General features: G+C 37.9%; 1 protein-coding gene across 7 annotated transcripts in view; it reads right to left on the bottom strand.

Moving 5' to 3' along the window:
- Nucleotides 1–19,349, bottom strand: part of VIT (vitrin) — a 60,743-nt gene that overhangs the window by 18,123 nt on the left and 23,271 nt on the right. For 6 of the 7 annotated variants that reach the window (XM_060753970.2, XM_060753973.2, XM_060753972.2 and 3 more), the window contains 9 exons: nucleotides 18,551–18,707; nucleotides 16,809–16,942; nucleotides 13,561–13,635; nucleotides 11,761–11,988; nucleotides 9,903–9,953; nucleotides 7,356–7,394; nucleotides 7,205–7,261; nucleotides 5,451–5,513; nucleotides 1,649–1,696 (listed from right to left, as the gene is read on the bottom strand). In XM_060753970.2, coding sequence (XP_060609953.2) covers nucleotides 1,649–1,696; nucleotides 5,451–5,513; nucleotides 7,205–7,261; nucleotides 7,356–7,394; nucleotides 9,903–9,953; nucleotides 11,761–11,988; nucleotides 13,561–13,635; nucleotides 16,809–16,942; nucleotides 18,551–18,707 — 852 coding nt within the window. The remainder of the gene's footprint in view (nucleotides 1–1,648; nucleotides 1,697–5,450; nucleotides 5,514–7,204; nucleotides 7,262–7,355; nucleotides 7,395–9,902; nucleotides 9,954–11,760; nucleotides 11,989–13,560; nucleotides 13,636–16,808; nucleotides 16,943–18,550; nucleotides 18,708–19,349) is intronic. The other variant, XM_067464499.1, reaches the window with a different exon arrangement.

A 19,349-nucleotide genomic window follows, 5' to 3' on the forward strand; every position in this document is an offset into this window, starting at 1 on the left:
TTTGCCCATGAACAATGCTTCAGACTACAACCTAAGGGTTTATTCCATTATTTTTAAAATCACAGAATCATAGTGTTGGACGAGACCCCCAGGACTAGCCAGACCAGCCCTCACCATGCAGAAATATACACTCCAAGCACTTCTGATAGATGGCCATCTAGTGTTGGTTTCAAAGCCTTCATATGAGAGTCTATCACACTCGGAAACAGCACATTCACCATCAAATAGCTCTAAGTGTTTTTGAGAATGTTTAGGTGGTATCTCTTTTTTAGTTTGAATCTATTGCTCCTTGTCTTAAGTCTCTGGAGCAAAATAAAACAAGCTGGCCCCATCTTCCATGTGGCACCCTATCAAATATTTTAAATATATCCAGCTCCTTAAGCTGCTTCTCACAGGGCAGTTTCCAGACCTTTTACCATTTTGGCCTCCTTCCTCTGTATATGCTTCTGCTTATCAAAATTCCTCTTGAATTGTGATACTTGGAGTTGGATACAGTATTCCAGGTGAGATCTGATCAGAGCAGAATAGAGTAGCACTTGTATTTTCCTTGATCTAGAGACACTACAATCTTCTAGATGCAATCTAGAATCACGTTAGCTTTTTTAGCTCCTGCATCATACTACTGACTTATGTTCAGTTTATACCAAGGGATTACATATGGGATCTAGGAGTACTAAGACTGGAAGAAGCAAAGACCACCAGCATTGAAGTGATGCTCCTACACCATCAACTCTGCTGGACTGGGCACTTTGACCGAATGCCCGATAACCATCTTCCAAAGCAGTTACTATACACCAAGCTCAAGAATGAAAAACAAAATGTTGGTGGACAGGAAAAGAGATTTAAAGATGGTCTTAAAGCTACCCTTAAAAACTGTGGCATAGACACTGAGAACTGGAAAGGCCTGGCCTTTGAGCTCTCTAATTGGAAGTCAGCTGAGGCATGAATGGAGGGCAAAAGAGAGAAACGTGCCAAGAGGAAAATGCATCAAGCCAACCCTGACTGGGACTGCCTTCCACCTGGAAACTGATGCCCTCATTGTGGAAGAACATGCGGGTCAAGCATAGGGCTCCACAGTCACCTACTTATCCACTCCCAAGACACTACACTTGGAAGACCATCATACTTGGACAATGAGGGATAGTCTAAGTAAGTAAGTACACATCGCTTATGATTAAATTACTCATTTGACCTTGTATTGGCAGGATGATCTCACCTCCACACTCAACTATGGAAAATCCAGCAAAACCAATGTTTTCATCATGTTTTAGCCACTCCTCATGTTTTAGCTACTGTTAGCAACCTCTTCATATATGAATCTGTTTTTCTTAAGCTCTCAAGTTTTTTTAAGGTCACTTTTTATTGCACTACCTAATTATGGGAACAAATTGTCTCTCTTGTCACTGCTTAATAGAGACTAAAATGTAGAACACACACAGAGTCCTATTTCTCTCCTGCTGGTTCCCAGTTGGCACATGCTAAAGACAATGACTCAATATTTCAAGAAAACGTGAATGTTTATAATTTGCAATGATTATACAGGTAAGTTTCCTGAATATGGAAGGAAGATGTTTTCCAGACAATAATGGTCTTGTACATTCTTTCTAAAAGGTTGATGGGTTACAGTAATGTTGTGTTAGATCTTTACCTGTGTCCAAAAGGCTTGATGCAGGCTTCCATAAGTCTCTTTCCATAGCTTTCCCACAAAAGAGGCAAAACAGCAATTATTTCAAACCACAGAAAACAATTAAAGTTTACAGAACATATAACACAGGATAAGAAAAAGCACTTTGTAAAATAAATTACTGGTATCTGTGTCAACTTCCTTGTAAGAGGCGTTGTAATTACAGCATATGCAACAAAGCCTGCTTTAAATGAAATATATATTTATTGTGACCTGTTTCATAGACAGTAACTGATGATGTGAGTTGGGATGAAGGAGAGATCTGAATAGCTTCCTTCATGCTATTTGTTAATTTTAATTCCTTTCAGATTATATTTATGGATTGAATTTTCCCAAGGGGACATGCAAGATACAAACCATCCAAAGCAAACACAATGCATTTCTGCAATCAATGAACACAACTGTTTCCACTAATTTTTTTTGGCCAGTGACTCTCAAGAGAAACATCCAATGTTTTGGATTTCAGCTGCCAGAATCCCAGACCATTGGCCAGATTGGCCTCCTGGGAACGGAAAGCAAAACCATGTGGAAGACAAGACCTTGGGAGCTATTCCTTCTCTTCTCCTTCTTTATCTTATCCATCCTTTTGACATTTCCTAGAGAATGATATAGTGAATTGCCTTCATAACTAGCCAGAGATTCCAGTCTTGGCACAGATATTAGTTACATGTGATATGTGGAATGAAATCCTAAGTCTGTCTCCATTAGCATCATATGTTGCCATGTCCCTGAAATTATAGCAAAGAAGTATTTAAACTCACACAACTATTATGGATATTAGTTGGACCACAAAGATTTAATGGTGTATATGCATACATGTGCATGCTGGCACAGGGATACTTCTGTACCACATAATAATAATAATAATAATAATAATAATAATAATAATAATAATATTTTTCATGTCAGAAGCAACTTTGGAAATTGCAAATCACTTGTGGTGTGAGAGAATTGGCTATCTGCAAGGATGTTGCCCAGGGGATGGCCGGATGTTTTACCTTCAGGTCAGAAGTTCAGCTGGCACAAGGATTTAATCCATTGCATCACTGTGGCTCCAATAATAATAATAATAATAATAATAATAATAATAATAATAATAATACAGCTTTATTTATTTCCCTTCCCGTCCCATCTCTCTGCCAGGGACTCGGGACGGATCACAACAAAAATAGCAGCTATTCAATACCAGACATACATAAGAAATAACTGAACAATAATTCCAGTTTGCAGATCTAGTGGCATTTCTACACATACAATTGAAGCAGACTTGATCCAACATCCCAAATGCTGGATTGAGCTTGCCTGGCAGCCTGATAGGGAATCCCTAGGCAGCCACTGAGGTGGCAGGGAATCCTCTCCACCTAAATGTGCTGGACACCATTTGAAAATGCTAGGCATGGGCCCTAAGAAACAACCTCCTCCTTCTCATATTGTGGCATTAAGCCGTTTTCCCTGCATTGATACAGATTAGCGTCTGTGTGGCATTTAGCTCCTGCGAGGCTGACCCACCCTCTCATTGACCTAAGTGGTCAATGTAAATGTGCCTTACAATCGTTTGGATTTGAAAAGGGACCAAGGATGCACGTGTGCGCGCACACACACGAAAAATGAAAGAGTTGAGGTAAATAGAAATAGGCACATGGATAATTGGTTCTCACCTTTTGGGGAGCTTACTTGGAGAAAATTATGGGTTTCACTGTATAACATCAAAGAAACACAGATATCTATAACAATACTTTCACTGCATAACAGCAGTGAAAAGGAGCCTGACCAAAACTATGAATAGAAAGTCCTCTGGTGAACTGATGGAGCAAATGTGTGGGTGAATCTGTTTAATATAGATACTGCAGATCTCCATATTTTGGTAAAAATTGCTAAATGTGTATCCCAAATCATTCAAATGAAAAAGATTTTTTAAAGCCTTCATCATATTAATTTCTGCAAAACTGAGGAATTTGCCTTTCTTGTAAAAAGCTCTTTATTCTGAGTTAACATTACGACCATAGGAAGTTACATATACACACCCAAACAGCCAAAATATAGTACCATCATTTATATCCTGGAAAATATTCTAAAAATATTCTATTCACTAAATCTTGTCTGATTTTGGAAACTAGGTAGGGTCAGCCCTAGTTAGTACTTGGATGGGAGACCACCAGTGAATACCAGGTGCTAGATTTCAGAGGAAGGAACTTGCAAAACTACATCTGAGTATTCTTTGTCTAAGAAAACTCTATTAAATTCATAGCACCTTCATATATCAACAGGGACCTGTCCAGTTTGTTTCAAATTACACTCTTTATACAGTTAAACAACAGCTTTCACTTTAATATAAACAGTGTATTTTATTGAGTACTAGCTGTCTCCTGCTACGCGTTGCTGTGGCCCAGTCTATGTATATGTGTTTTGTGTGTTTACGTTATGTGTATGTGTGTGTGTGTGTTATACACATATGTATTATGTGTAGATGTGTGTGTATATATTTGTGTATATCTGTATATTTATTTATTTACTATATTTGTATACCGCCTTTCTCAGCCTATCGGCGACTCAATGTTTTTGCATATATATGTGGTTTTGTGCATGTGTTGTAATGTATTTTTTGTTTTTCGGCCTTTAAAGTCCCTTCCGCTGAGTTTTTCAGTGTTTTTATGAGTGATGGTCACTCATTGGCCTGATAGGTGTCTTGTGTCCAAATTTGGTGTCAATTCGTCCAGTGTTTTTTGAGTTATGTTAATCCTACAAAAGAACATTACATTTTTATTTATAACTATATGTTCTGACAGAACCGTTTTCAGAGATAGTGTCCTCCTTTGGTTACCCACGCACAAGAGCAGTTTGGCATATGGCTATTTTGGCTTATAGGATTTTCACCCTTGTCTTAGAGCAGTGGTTCTCAACCTTTTTTGACCAGGAATCACTCTCCAACATTAATACCAAAAGGGTTACAAATCAGGTTTTAGAGAACTTTAGATTCGGTTTGGTTATTTGGGGTGCTGATTCAGAAAATTCTATTGGATAGATGACATCAACTCTAGTTTCTAATACAGAACATATGCCATCCAGTATTTGCCATCTGCTCGCCCACAGAAAACCATGTTTGGGTTGTAGTTTTTTCGGGCTATATGGCCATGTTCTAGAGGCATTCTCTCCTGATGTTTCGCCTGCATCTATGGCAAGCATCCTCAGAGGTAGTGGCCCGAAAAAACTACAATAACCCAGTGATTCTGGTCATGAAAGCCTTCGACAATACATAAAACCATATTTATTAATCTAGAGCTGATGTGGTAGTAGTATTCTTTTGTGGGTAGCTGGCCTCTTCCTTCCCGACATTGCTGTTGCCTTGGCACTATAAAAAGGTTTCCCGAGACCAGTCACTTTCGTTGCCATGTGGTTTCGAGGTAATGATATACTAATGGTGAGGCTGCGGACCATATTTTTGTTCTTGCGGACCATTGGTGATCCAAGGATCACAGGTTGGAAACCACTAACTTAGAGCCATGAAAGAGCTGGCAGTGACCATTGCATCTTCAAACAGTGTCAGATTATAGGTATTTCTCTATTTTTGTGATCTCCAAACAATTTCTGATTCATTCAGGAAATAATATAAAAAAAACAAACCTGCAATACTCAAAATGATGAATTGGCACATGATCAGGGCGAAATAGAAAAAAAAAGTTGACAAATCCAAATATTTGGAAAGGAAAATAAAATGAGCTGTTTTAAACACTACTTCTTCCCCTTTATTGGCTGACAAAGAGCTTACCCAGGTTTGTAGGATTGTTGGGAGGCTTTCGGAATGCAGCAATTGGCTCTTGCCTTTGAAGACCTGTCAGGTTTGTAAAAAAAAAAAAAAAAAAAAGACCCAGCTTAATACAGTAAGAACCCACCCACATTATAATATAATAATACGTATTTTTCAAAACTAGAACTGGACTTCTGGCTATTCCATTTTTAAAAAAAAGCAGTATCTGTAGCCCAGAGGGGAGAAGCTCAAGATCCTTTCTTACTTGAGATAAAGATGGCGCCCTTCTCATTTCATATACTAAAGTTGAATGGATGGGAAATCTAACATTCTCTAAAACTAGACTTCAACAGAGTCCTTAAATGGCAGATCCTAGGATTTTCCAGGATGTCATCATGACACTTAATGTAATTTGCATCATGCAAAGGGAAGTGATGGTAGGCTGTGTGGCTCTCTTTTCCAGTATCATGTTGCTACTACCTTGATCCAAAATCTCTAGAACACCACGGGTCTAGAAGGAACAGCAGTGGAAAAGTGAAAAAATATGAAAAAGGGAATGCATGATAGTTACATAAAGAATTTGTATATATTAAGTTGTGTAGGGATGAGGAGCATCAGATGTTGGAGTGCAGCCTCCTCAGTCCTTAGCATCAGTTGGGACTGAGCTGGGACCATTAGCTGTAGTTCAACAACATTAGGAGTTCCTGAAGTTTCCTAACCCATATAACCCCTATTGTACTTTTGGTCTCCAAAATATGCATTTATGCCAGCTCTAAATATACCTTCAGTGTGTCTTTTTAATTCATCCAATTTACCACATTGGTTTCATCTACAATGCGAAAAATGCAGTGTAGAGTTGCATTAGCCTGCATGCATTCACACAAAGCATATAAGCTGATGTTATTAAACCCAGGGTAAGCCTCTTAAATTTTAATATTGAATGTTATGCTTTTAAATGTTTAATATGTCTTTAATTTCAATTTTAATGTTTATTGGAATTGTATGTGTTCTAAGGCATTGAATAATTGCCTATATCTAAGCCGTCTTGAGTCCCCTTCGGGTACAGAAAGATGGGGCATAAATAGGGTAAGTAAGTAAATAAACAAACAAACAAAATAAATAAATAAATAAATAAAGTTGCCTGCACCCCAGGTTATGTTGTTAATGGAAATAAATAGCTCAAATTCATTACCAGAGAAATGGCAGTTTTACAATGGAGGACAAGGAAATTAAGTCATGATATACCAGAAGATTTCAGCCTCAGCCTCAAGCTTACTGCGTGGCCATTTATTTGTAACGCTATCAAATCTTGAAAAAAACAAAACAAAACCCAACCAATAGGTTGTAGCCTGTACATCATTTTATCAAACAGACTTATTTGCTGTATCCTCTGTTAATGCATTTCAGATTAGACCAAAAGCTTTGGTTTAAGTTGTTTGTAACTACTACAAATCATAATCAGTAAATGACTACAAAAGTGCTTAGAATGGGTACAGTCTATCCAAAGCTAACTGTTATTCTAATTTCACTTATTTCAGTGGAAAAGCTAAGTGTAGGTTTTGAGTTATTTTACTAAAATCAACATGGGAATTAAAACTGCTGAACTTTGGCTCACTTGTTCTCATTCCTTTTCATTCGTATCTTTTTTTAAAGGAAGTATTAGCTAACTTAGGAAACTTGCTTCCACATAAACATGTTTAAAGTTGGCTGTCGATTTTACTTCTAGAAGTCAGAGTAATTACAGAGAAAATTAAAAAGTCATATAAAAGCTTTACCTGTATTAGGTCGAGGGATATTTCTGTTACTTGCATAGCTGGAAGTGCCTCTGAGTGCTTTAAAAAACATTTTATTGGTCAGTACATAAATCTGAAAATAGTTTTTGTTTGAAAATCTACTTAGTCTGCATTAGTTTCAGTTAGGACATACCTTGATTCTGGGTTCTTCCTTGGACAGCCTGAACCTGCCCTAAAGAATGCATTAAAATTGAATGTATTATCTGCAATTACCAAAACTAATCTGACAAGCTATTTCTTTAATGAATAAGATTAGTTTTATAGTTGTTAGTGTTAAAAATGCTTGTCATAATCCTTTAACAATTTTATGCAGTGCTTTTTAAAGCCTGGACTTTAAGTTTATATTTGGAAAACAAATTTATAAAATGTTAATAAGCTTAGGGATTTGCCAGACTACAAAATTAAATTTAACAAGCATTACTTCTTTTAAGAGAAACCTGGGAACCATAATTCTACAGTAGGGCTGAGCAAATTGTATCACTCGAGATATTATTGGACTGAAACTTCCATCATCCTTCAACACTACTTATGCTGGCCAAAATGTATGGGAATTGCAGTCCAACAACCAGCAGGGAGGCACCCATTCCCCAAGCCTGTCTAATAGAGAATTGCCATTGTTTGTGGTCGAGATATTAAAGAGGAATTCTCCTGTACAGTGCAGCACGGTTTTGAATCATAAAAGTAATAAAAACATTCATTTATAATTAGCATTATTAGAAGTGGCCAGAAATAGTACATTGAGGTATTTGATCATCAGACTTTGCTGACACAATGGGTAGCAACATTACCAATAGGTGCTGATTACTAGGTTTCTGCACGAAATTCGTTCCTACCATTACTTTAATGTCTTTAATTTCTTCAGAAGCACAAAACAGGAAGCCCTCTCCCCACGTGAAAATCTGCTCGACACAAAAGCCTGCTTTTGTGTGCATCCGAACTTGCCTCCTTGCCTTGGAAAGACACCGCGTGTGTGGTGGGGTGTGCAGGCAGGCAGGCTTGGAGCTCCACTACAGCAGTACTCCAGGTCTGCCTGCACACCCCGCCATGCACATACTCTCAGAAAGTGTGGTGGGGCATGTGTGGTGTGACGTGCAGACAGGCTCGTAGGGCACCTTCAGCTGGGCGCTTCTTACTCTAGAGTAAGAGGTGCTTGGCTGCAGGAATTGGCAGGTCTGCCTGCATGTCCTGCCACACACACACACTTTTTCCAAGGAAATGCATGTGTGGCGGGGCATGCAGGCAGGGCTGGAAAGCGTGCAGGCCTGCCAATACCTACAGCTGAGTGCCTCTTTTACTTTAGAGTAGAAACAGTAGATGCCAGGTAAGAAGAATGCATGCTGGGAAGAGGAGCCAGTGGGTGGGAAGCCCCCCCCCCCATAATGGTCTAAGTTTTGGGCCCCAAAACAAAAGCATAGAAAAAAACTCTCCTAATTTTGGAAGGTCCCCAATGAAAGCCAGAACACGAAACAGGACATCGTTTCCCCTGAATGCACATGCATACTGATAACAGTTTAGGAAACTGTTATAGATTGGCAAGTTACTATAAAAAGGTAATTGATTTTAGTTACAGTTTCAATTCTGCCAAGACAGTTAATTCATCATAAATTTTTAAGGAACATTCAATGTTCTTGTTATGCTACAATAACTAAAATTATTATGTTGAAGTTATTTTCTTTAAAATACCAGAATGTTTATAAACTCCAGTGTTATGAACAAAGCACAATTGATTTGTGGGGTCATTTCTGTGTCGGAAAAGTAACCAGAGTTACATTGCAAGCAAAGTGAAAATATCCCTCTTCAAGTTACAATCATAATGTAGATTATGTCTCTATTATTGAAAAATGTTTTGTTCTTAATAATTACTTCCAGATTAGTGTTTTTCTTATGCATCCCAAGCAAACCACGGCTGTTAATTGCAAGGCTATGCCATAATTGAAAAATATTTTACATCGTTTTGCGTTTCCCCAGAGATATCTCACAGGACCCATTAACCATGCAGAAATCATTTTGCAAGATGGAAAAACTGCCACAATCCAACCTAGAACTCTGTCAGTGATTTGGGGCACATCCAGACAGGGCCCATATTCAGGATGGCATATAGACAGCCAAAAGGCAAAGCCCGTTTTTCCCCCCCTTGGCTGTGTGGACATCCACCCCCTTCGGAGTGGGTTTCTTAAATCCATTTCAAAGTGGGTTTAATGTAGGTTGAGAACTGCCCTAGGATTCCGAGCCATCTTGCAAAAATGCTTCAATGTCCTCCCCACAATCTCTTACATAAACAAGAATAATTTCAGGTTTAACAACTTCCTCCTTAGTTAAAGGGTTAACCATTTCAGGTTATTCCTATAGTTCTGATTCTTCTAACCATGTTGTTGTTGTCACTTCTGGCAACTTTAAGGTGAACACGTCACAGGTTTTCTTGGCACAATTTGTTCAGAGAGCATTTGTCCTTGCTGTCCTCTCAGGCTGAGAATGTGCAATTTGTCTAAGGTCCCCAACTGGATTTCTATTGCCAACAGGAGACTTGAACCTTGATCTCTGTGTCTAGCACTCAAACCACTACACCAGGCTGGCTCTCTGACTACATATACCTGAGAAGTCAAATTATTTCAGCGTGGCTTGGTTTAGGTATCTCAAAGAATTATTTAAATATTACTGCCTTGGTTTACTCTGGACTTACTTGATGCTACAGCTGCCACTGATGAATAGGCTGGATGAACATTGCTAGAACCTAAGGGACAAATGAAGAAGTTTTATACTGTAGAGAACGGAAACTAAAAATTTCAGAGAAACATTTAGCTCAACACAAGAACTGGTTGCAGGACTGTGCTTACCCAGCCAGACATGTAACTCCACCCCCATATTCCTAAAAACAACTCAAGCATAAAAACAGAAATTATGAAATGCACCAAAAAAATAAGTTACTGAACATAAAATTAGTGGAAGACCTTAAGAAATGCTCAAATCAAGCTGAAGTCTGAGAACGCATTAGATTAGCGGAGCAGCTATTTGAATTTGGAAAATTTACTGGGGTTTTTTTTTTGCCCAAGAACTCCAAATTTTTCCATCTTGATAGGCCATTAGCTATGCTGGCTGAGCAGGCTGCTTGAGAGTTGTAGTCTGAAATAGTATATTTCCTAAGCTTCTCGTGAAAGCCACTGTTTTAAAATGGTCAAACCAGTACTGACTTAAGGGTACCCATTCTTAGTTCAATTCCTGTCTATTGCAGAGTACTCAGTGCTAATCTTGTGTGGGAATCTGTTGTTGTGTTGGGTAAAATAAGAATTGAGGTTTCAGCTATATGCTGGTATGCTAGTGAACTTGATCAACTCAATCTTGATAATAGGTGGCATCTTCTCACAGCCTGTATCATTTGATGAGCTCTGTCATTTGTGTAAGAAATTCTTCAGCTGCAATACTGTGTGCCCAGGACCAGCAACCAGTTACGATGACATATAGTGCCAGACCTGAGAACATCATGGAAGCATGTTGTGCTGGCCACCGACCTTAAATAAAGATAATCCTGTATTTATTAGATATTGCTCATGTACACTTTGCCTTTGATAAATCTCAGTTTCTATAAAATAGACTTTATCTATCTTGACCAGTGCTCTGAGTAGGATGGACTGAAAAAAGTGCTGAGACTTGGTAGATTATTGGGCCAAAGTTATTATTTGTTCAGTTCTTGTGGGTTTTTTCGGGCTATATGGCCATGTTCTAGAGGCATTTCTCCTGACGTTTCGCCTGCATCTATGGCAAGCATCCTCAGAGGTGAGGCAAGCATCCTCAGAGGTGACCTCACCTCTGAGGATGCTTGCCATAGATGCAGGCAAAACGTCAGGAGAAATGCCTCTAGAACATGGCCATATAGCCCGAAAAAACCCACAAGAACTGAGTGATTCCAGCCATGAAAGCCTTCGACAATACATTATTATTTGTTGTCTGTTTGCCTTCCTACTCAGTTCCAAGGATTCTTCCAGTTCTATGTTTCACTTGAGAGATACATTAAGGATGGTATTTTAGTTATAACCCAACAATTGTTATCACATTAAGAAGCTGTACCACAATCTGTGTCTATATTTAGTTAAAATACACACAAAATTCAGAAGAAATAACACCCTATCAGCCCAGTTAATCAGGAAGGTGAGTCAATCCAAATGATTCAATGGCTTTATTCTAGTGAGGACTAATAATAGCATTTATATCCAGATAGACAGATACTGGACAGAGCTGGCAAGCACATTCCTTTAACCACCTCCTTGTGTTGTGTCAATGTGGAATAGGGGTTCATTTGAAAATCCCACTGATTGCCTACTAGTGTCATTCAAAGCCTGTACTCAAAGTATGTTGGTAAGACAATGTTTCTTACACTGGTTTTCCAAGTGTTTTGGTCTTCAGCTCCTGGAATCTCTGATCATTGGCAAAACCAGATGAGACTTCTGGGAGTTGAAGGACTAGAACTAGAGCCAGAAACTACTGCAAAGACAAGGAACTGCTACAATGTTTGCGCTTTACAACACTCTTCTCATTCTACTCACCTATATCTCTGACCTTATGCACCCCGATCTGAGGCTTTGCAGCTGCCATAGTAGTCATTTTGGTGGTTACTGTTGTAGTAACTGTAGCTGGGATTGTAGTTGGCTTTGGAGTTGGACTGACAAATGCCGTTGTCATGATGAGGGGCTTCGGTGTCGTCATGGCTATTTGTGGTGTGGTCGCTAATGGTGCTGCAGCTGTTGTTTGATAATCCTTGCGTAGTGACCCTCCTGTGTTAGTGTTGAAACAGAGTTCACCAGTTTGAGACAACATGCAATATACTATATGAAGAAATGGCTAAAATTGTGGGCTGGATAAGAGTAAAATAGGTCAGAAACCTCTTTAAAGTTTTATGCTTACAAATTCCTTATGGAAGCAGTTGGATAGTTCACATTCACAGATTTATGTTATGAAGTCCCACCATAGGAAGGTTGGTGTTTCTAGGATGACTGGCTTTCCACCTGATGGTAAGAGCTACTCAACTGTGGAATACACTTCCTTGTAGTATGGTAAAGTATTCCTCTCTGGAGATTTTTAAACAAAGTCTGGGTGGCCATTTGGACAAGAGAGTTTTGATTGTGTGTTCCTAAATGGCAAGGATCCTCAAACTAAGGCCCAAGGGTCGAATGTGGCCCTCCAACGTCATTTACCCGGCCCTCGCTCAGAGTCAACCTAAGTTTGAAATGACTTGAAAGCACACAACAACAACAATCCTATCTCATCAGACAAAAGCAGGCCCACACTTCCTGTTGAAATACTAATAAGTTTATATTTGTTAAAATTGTTTTTCATTTTAATTATTGCATTGTTTTAAGGTTCCATTTTTGCACTACAAATAAGATATTTGTAGTGTGCATAGGAATGTATTCATTTTTTTTTTCAAATTATAATCCAGCCCTCCAACAGTTTGAGGGACTGTGACGTGGCCCTCTGTTTAAAAAGTTTGAGGACCCCTGCTATATGGCAGAGGAGTTTGTCTGAATGACCCTTGGGATCTCTTCCACCTCTATAATTCTATGAATTCTCATGTGATTGTGGCACCTTGCAAAACAGTTCCTTTGACTGACTGTATATGTCATCCCTCCCTTTGTTTATTTATACAGGGTGGCCCAAAAGTCACAAAAGCATTTCAATATTTATTAAACCCTTAATTTTTTGTCTTTACATACAATGACATTATATGCAACATCTATATAAAATAAATTTACATAAATGTGAAAAATCAAATCTCGTAAATGGCATCTAATACCACAGGATCATATACAGTATATATTGAAGACATTGGTGAGTTTTGACCCACCATATATTGATTATGAATATTTATTATGTATTATAGGGTCGGAGTGCCATTAAGATGAATTACTTCTAGTTCCAGCATACAGTAGAGATGTACTGGAGAACATAAAGATTCCTAGAGAGGTATTCTCTACGGGCATCTGCATGGTCCTCCAGCAAGATTATTTGGTAACTCCCAGGGGAACCCTACTAAATAATCACAATGAAAGACCTAGCAAATTCCTAGAGATACCATTTCTCCCCAGGTGCATAGTAATAATTAGTGGCTCAGAAATCTTGTGTGCCACCACAGCTGTGGATGTAAATGGCATTGGCATCTATGCTTCTTGTTACACCCAGGAAACTCCTTTTCCAAATTGCATGCAAGCTTTACATCTTATGATACCATTCAGGTGATTTATGGACAGGACGGGAGAGAGGCACTTTTCACCATTTTAGGATGAGGCAGATTTTTTTGTTTATGGTATAAGTTGACACAACACATCATCTACATACCAGACACTTACCTTTAACAGGTGTGCTTTTGGAAGATGAATATTCAAGCGTAGATGGATACTGCACACCTTTCTTGGGTTTACCTTCTGTGGAAAATCATGACAAAAAAGACACACGAGAGACCATGCAATAAAAACACACATATATTTTGAGACAAATAAATATACCCAGCACATGCTGAAAGTACTACCTTCAACTGACTTGGACTCTGCACTTTGCTATCTTCCAAGGACTTTCAATTATTCCTTACTGAGTTCTTATTACTTATAAAAATAAAAGGGAAGAACAGGAAGGAGGAATCTAGCAAAGCCTGGAAGACCACCTGATTTATATTAATTTGGATTTTGTAGTCTCATCCAAATTAGCTTTATGATATGTCTTAATGATATTCTTAGATTCCTTCTCTCTCTCCTATCTTTCTTTCTATGCCTAGACAGAAAAACATTGCTTTCTCACTGAAATAGATCTACTCCTTTGCACAAAAGGATAGTGGGCAAGTTTATAAACGGGGAGAGGAAACCCATACTGGAAAATATGACTTAACATTGCTTCGCCTTTCCAGAGGTTTTCTTGCAAGAATATTTTCCCCGAATTCCCAATATTCTGCTCAATCAGCAAAGATAAAATTCAATGGTGCAGATAATATAGCTTTTCTGAATATGGTGTCCACTAAGTTTGTTTGACTACATAGCCAGGAGTTATGGGATTCATAGTGTAACTGTAGGATAGCAGGCTGGGGAAGTCTCCCCATCCTATGCCATAAGCGATTCCTTAATTTAACATTCATATCATCTTTCCAGTGAGTTCCATTTTCAGACACATCATTTGTTGACTATATTACTTACAACAACAATAACAACAACAGTAAATGCATATAACATGCATGTGTTATGTGGCATAAGGAGGCTCCCTTTTAGGTTAAGATTAGGCTTCATGTGGAAAATGGAGTTCATAATTAAACCATATATAGGAAATAGTGATGGCTATATTTGAATATAAAACAAACCACACATATTTCATGTTGCAATATTGTAAGTTATTGCAGTTGTCTTTTCATGACTTTTCATGCTTCAAAATAAATGTCTTCAGAACACAATATATTAAAAACGGCACATTTTTCTTTTTGTTAGATGCAGAAACTAGTGTGTGATGTAAAACACTGTAAATGTTACCAACCTATGCCCATTTGTCACCTCACAGTTTGTCCCTTTCCCAGTTCCTTCTTTTCTATTTATTTATTTATAATATTAACAAACTAATTTACAACTGAAATAATATACATTTGGGTGAGAAAGGCAGGGTAGAAATGAAGTAAGTAAATAAAATAAAATAAAATAAAGAGAGCAGTCCACAAAACTCACAGCAACCCAGTGATTCGGGCCATGAAAGCCTTCAACAACACATAGACCAGCTTAATCTTTCTAACTTTCTCCAAATATCAAGAGATGCAAAATAAATCATGCTATTCATAAGATGACTAGAATGGAGGACCCATTGATTAGAATGGAATTATTTATTTCAATATCATTAGACTGTTTCAATATTCTGAAATGTGAATTTGCATACCTGATTTGCATGCCTCTTACTGCGGTCATGATTCCATTCCCATTTTACAGTGTAAATGTTACTTCTTATTCAGTCTTTGCATTGTTCTATTTCCAAACTTGGCAACCCTAATGCATATTTTTGTATGAGCATTTGCATGTAAACTGATTGGCTTAGCTGGCAAATACCTACTCCCCAATGGTGTGTTATATGGCAGCATTTTGTTGGTACAGTTTTTGTCTTAAACTTTCCATCCATTGACATGCAGATAATGTGCTTAGTAGCAATAGCAACAGCTCTGCTGTTTAGGCTTAACTTGACTTGCTATTAGATGTCATTTCCAGATGACTTATTGTGAGAGTTATATTGACAATTCCTTTTACTTTTTCAGCTTCTTCGTCCCATAATTCATATCAATTATTCTATATGTAATTCAATTACTAACAAAGGTGTAGATAATGGTGATTTTTTCCCCAACTCATTAAAAACTATTGGAGTTTTGCAGCTTAGCATTACAATGGAACGAATTGCTTTCTTCTGCTTTTCTGATGTGAATTGTTAATCAGTTGGCTCATTTGTCATTCTCCTGCAGTTTGGCCTAATGCTGCAAAACTCTGGAAATACAGCCTGCCTCTTTAAACATCATTCACATCCATCTCAATTTAATTGCAGTTTTAAAAATATGTTTTATGATATTACTAACTAAACCCAACCACGCTTCACTATGGCTCAGTATGATATGAAATGAATGAGATAGTAAATAAAAGTATTGCTGTGAACATAGATTCACTGAGAAAAGACATCATGCAGTTCAATACCCCGCCTTGCGTTGCAGTGTTTATGTGGAATGAAAGGAAAGAAAAAGAGGTTTTAGCGGAATTTTTTAAAATTGTAAAGCTAGTGGATTGACTATATTTATGGTTTGTGCGTTTTCTGCATAAACATCAAGATCTGATGATTTACTGCCTCTGGAGCATGTGATGTATAAGTGCCCCTGAAGGAAGCAATTGTTTTCTAAATTCAAACCACACACTTGCAAAGGTTTACCCTACACTTTATTGATAGTCATAGTGAACGCAAGGCGTATTGGATATTGAAACTGTTAGTACTCTAATGGCAATAGCTACCAATCATAGCTCAGCTTAAACTACTGAGGTGAAATGACAGCTGCTGTGTGATTGGTTGTTTTTTCTTATACTGCTGAGGTAAAAGGAAAGCTGTGCTGTTATTGGTTGTTATTTCTTCTTCTGCAGAGATAAAATGATAGCTGTTCTGTAATAGATTGTTATTTTGTTTACTGCTGAGATAAAATGAAAACTTGACTGTGAGTGGTTGCTTTGGGAATCACAGATTCCACTTTGTCTACTCCAGGACTACTAGTTTTACTCTAAATACACACGTGTTTACGAATGCACCTTTGTGTCCAAATTTCATTTTAATATTAAAATACGTGCATATTGGAATGCAACATTGTGTCAAAATGTCAAGTCAATCGACTGACTACTTTTCGAGTTTTGCAAGCACATATATACGCAGGCTGAGATTTTATATATAAAGATTTTCTTACATTGGGCACAAGTCCATCCAAACAATGATGTACAAGAAATTATTCAACTTTTCCTTCTCCATCTTTATCGTCAGATCATCTGATTAGTGGAATTGAAAAAATAAAGTAAAAGTAAAAATTATACAAATGGTTTATATCAAACATTACCTGAAACAATGAAGGACTCCCTCCATCGTGGTAAAGACAGTGATCGGATTCCGTTGGAAAAACTTCCTCTATAGCCAGACTGTCCAGCGACTTTTTGAACCAGGATTTTCCCTCCAGATTTGTCAATTGTGCCACTGCAGAAGTAATGCATTCAAATTAAAAGTAATTTCTTTGGTATCGGCATTGCTTGTTCATATTGGTACACACACCCAAGAGATATTACAAAGAAAAAGATGCCTCCAAAATATTTACTCTATCTTTTTGCCTCCCCATGATAGAACTGGGTTTATTCCAAATATGGCTTTTCCACCGTGACTGTAATGACTTGTGCTTCTTGCTGCTCACTACTAATCCTACAGTGCAGCACCAAAGCCATTGATAAGATAATTTACATATAATGAAAGATGATTGAAGAGTTGGACTGTGCCAAGTCCAAATATTTTCTGTGGGGCACCTGAACATGTTTTATCTACTCTGTTGTGTAAAAGAAATTCTGTGGTTCTTTATTCACAATTGTCTCTTCAAGTCAATAGAGTTATTGCATGAGTCAAGTGGATTGCAGGATAACAAGGGAATTTATCACATGGGCCTATCCTCTTAAAAATGGAATATTTATTTTAAAATTTGCTTAAAAACACGCTTCTTGAAGGTTTGGAAATCCTGGCGTGAAGAATCCTGGACTGATGACACTCTTCAAGGTTTGGGACTTCTTTCATGCAAACCTCACACATGGGCTTTTTAAAGCACCTTTAATATTTTCTGTACAGAAAATGTTCCCTGGCTTCCAATTCAGTACTTACCAGACTGTAAGATGGAGGACCGCAGTTTGAGGATGTCTTCTCTAAACTAACTCTTGAGCCAAACAGCATCCTAATCAAAATGTTTCCAAGGTGCTGCAGGTTGGGGCAATATGGATGACATCTACAGTACTCTCCTAGTCGTGGGTGTACTGAGAAAAGCAGTTGTAGCAGAACCACAAGGAGTCTGTCCAGCTAACGGTCTCAATGTTCCCCATAACTGGGAGAGGTCTGAGGCCATTATTTTCCAGTGCCCTGGTGTGCAACACCTTGGAAATCATATTGCCGAAGGATTTCATGGCTGGGATCACTTGGTTGTTGTAGGCTTTTTGAGCTGTATGGCCATGTTCTAGAAGCATTCTTTCCTGATGTTTGCCTACATCTATGGCAGGCATCCTCAGAGGTTGTGACCTCACAACCTCTGAGGATGCCTGCCATAGATGCAGGAGAAATGTCAGGAGAGAATGCTTCTAGAACATGTCCATACATTTATTTATTTATTTATTTATTTATTTATTTCGAGGTTTTATATACCAATCCTCTCACCTTCAAAGAGGATACAGCCCAAAAAACCTACAACAACCCACCTTGGAAATCCTTTGGTTAGGCTGCTGTATGGCTTATGAGGTCAGGGATGGCATTCTCTGGGGATGTCATTGTCAGAAGTAGCTACAATGGAAGTGCTCCTCCACTATAGCTATGTCTGATCATGCATAATCTCAGTCACTGTGCAAAAAATGTTGGGGTTTTTTTTGTGCAAATATGTGAATGTGGTGTGGAATACATCCTGAATTGTAAAAAGTCTTTGAAAACAGTGGGAAGGAAACTGCTAAAATCACTTGTTGCCTTCTTTGAGAACCACACACCTCTCACACCCTTTGAATGTTTAACATCTTTTCCTTGCGTTCTGCACCATGTCATAGACTAAACATCAACCTTGCTGACCTGTGAATAGCAGCACCACAGATACTGGAAAAAGAGGCATAGATGTCAGTGCCATAAACTCGGTATTTCACATCTTGACATCCTGCAGGACACTTTGCAATAAATTCTGGATTGATAATCTTCGCAGCTTTTATGTCACAGTCAATCTGGGGAACATCTGAGAATACACAAGCATGAAGTTTTAATATTCATATCTATCTTTTCTCATAAAATCCAAGGAGTATATTGTATTTATGCAATTGTAAGATGCACTCCCCCCACCATTCAACTATCTCAAAAATGGAGGTGCATATTATGTATTTTTTTCCTTGTTGGTACTGAAATTAGGATGAATCTTACAATGGTGTCTTCAAATTCATTTATTTATTTACAATATTTCTATCTCGCCTCTCTCAAGTCCGAAGGCAACTCAAGGCGGCTTACAATTTGGCAGCCATTCGATGCCATAACAATCCACAATATACAATTAAAACATTTAAAACAACATTATAACAACATTATAAAATCAAATCTAAAACCATTAAAACATATTAAAATATATGTGTTAGAATAAAATACACACACACACACACATACATGTATATATGAGTTAAAAATTCAGGATTCATAATAGATTTTGTTAATTTGGTTCATATAATTCTAGATGTTAAAACACTGATAAACCAATTTGCTGTAGATGTAGATCTGCTGTGTCTACAGGATTCACCTGATGACTCTGTGTGAAAGAGACATATATTTCTTTCACACAGAGCGATTATTCAGGTTAAACTACTGCACAAATATCTGAATAAAAGAGGGA

This window comes from Anolis sagrei, chromosome 1 (assembly GCF_037176765.1).
Source record: "Anolis sagrei isolate rAnoSag1 chromosome 1, rAnoSag1.mat, whole genome shotgun sequence".
Lineage (NCBI taxonomy): Eukaryota > Metazoa > Chordata > Lepidosauria > Squamata > Dactyloidae > Anolis > Anolis sagrei.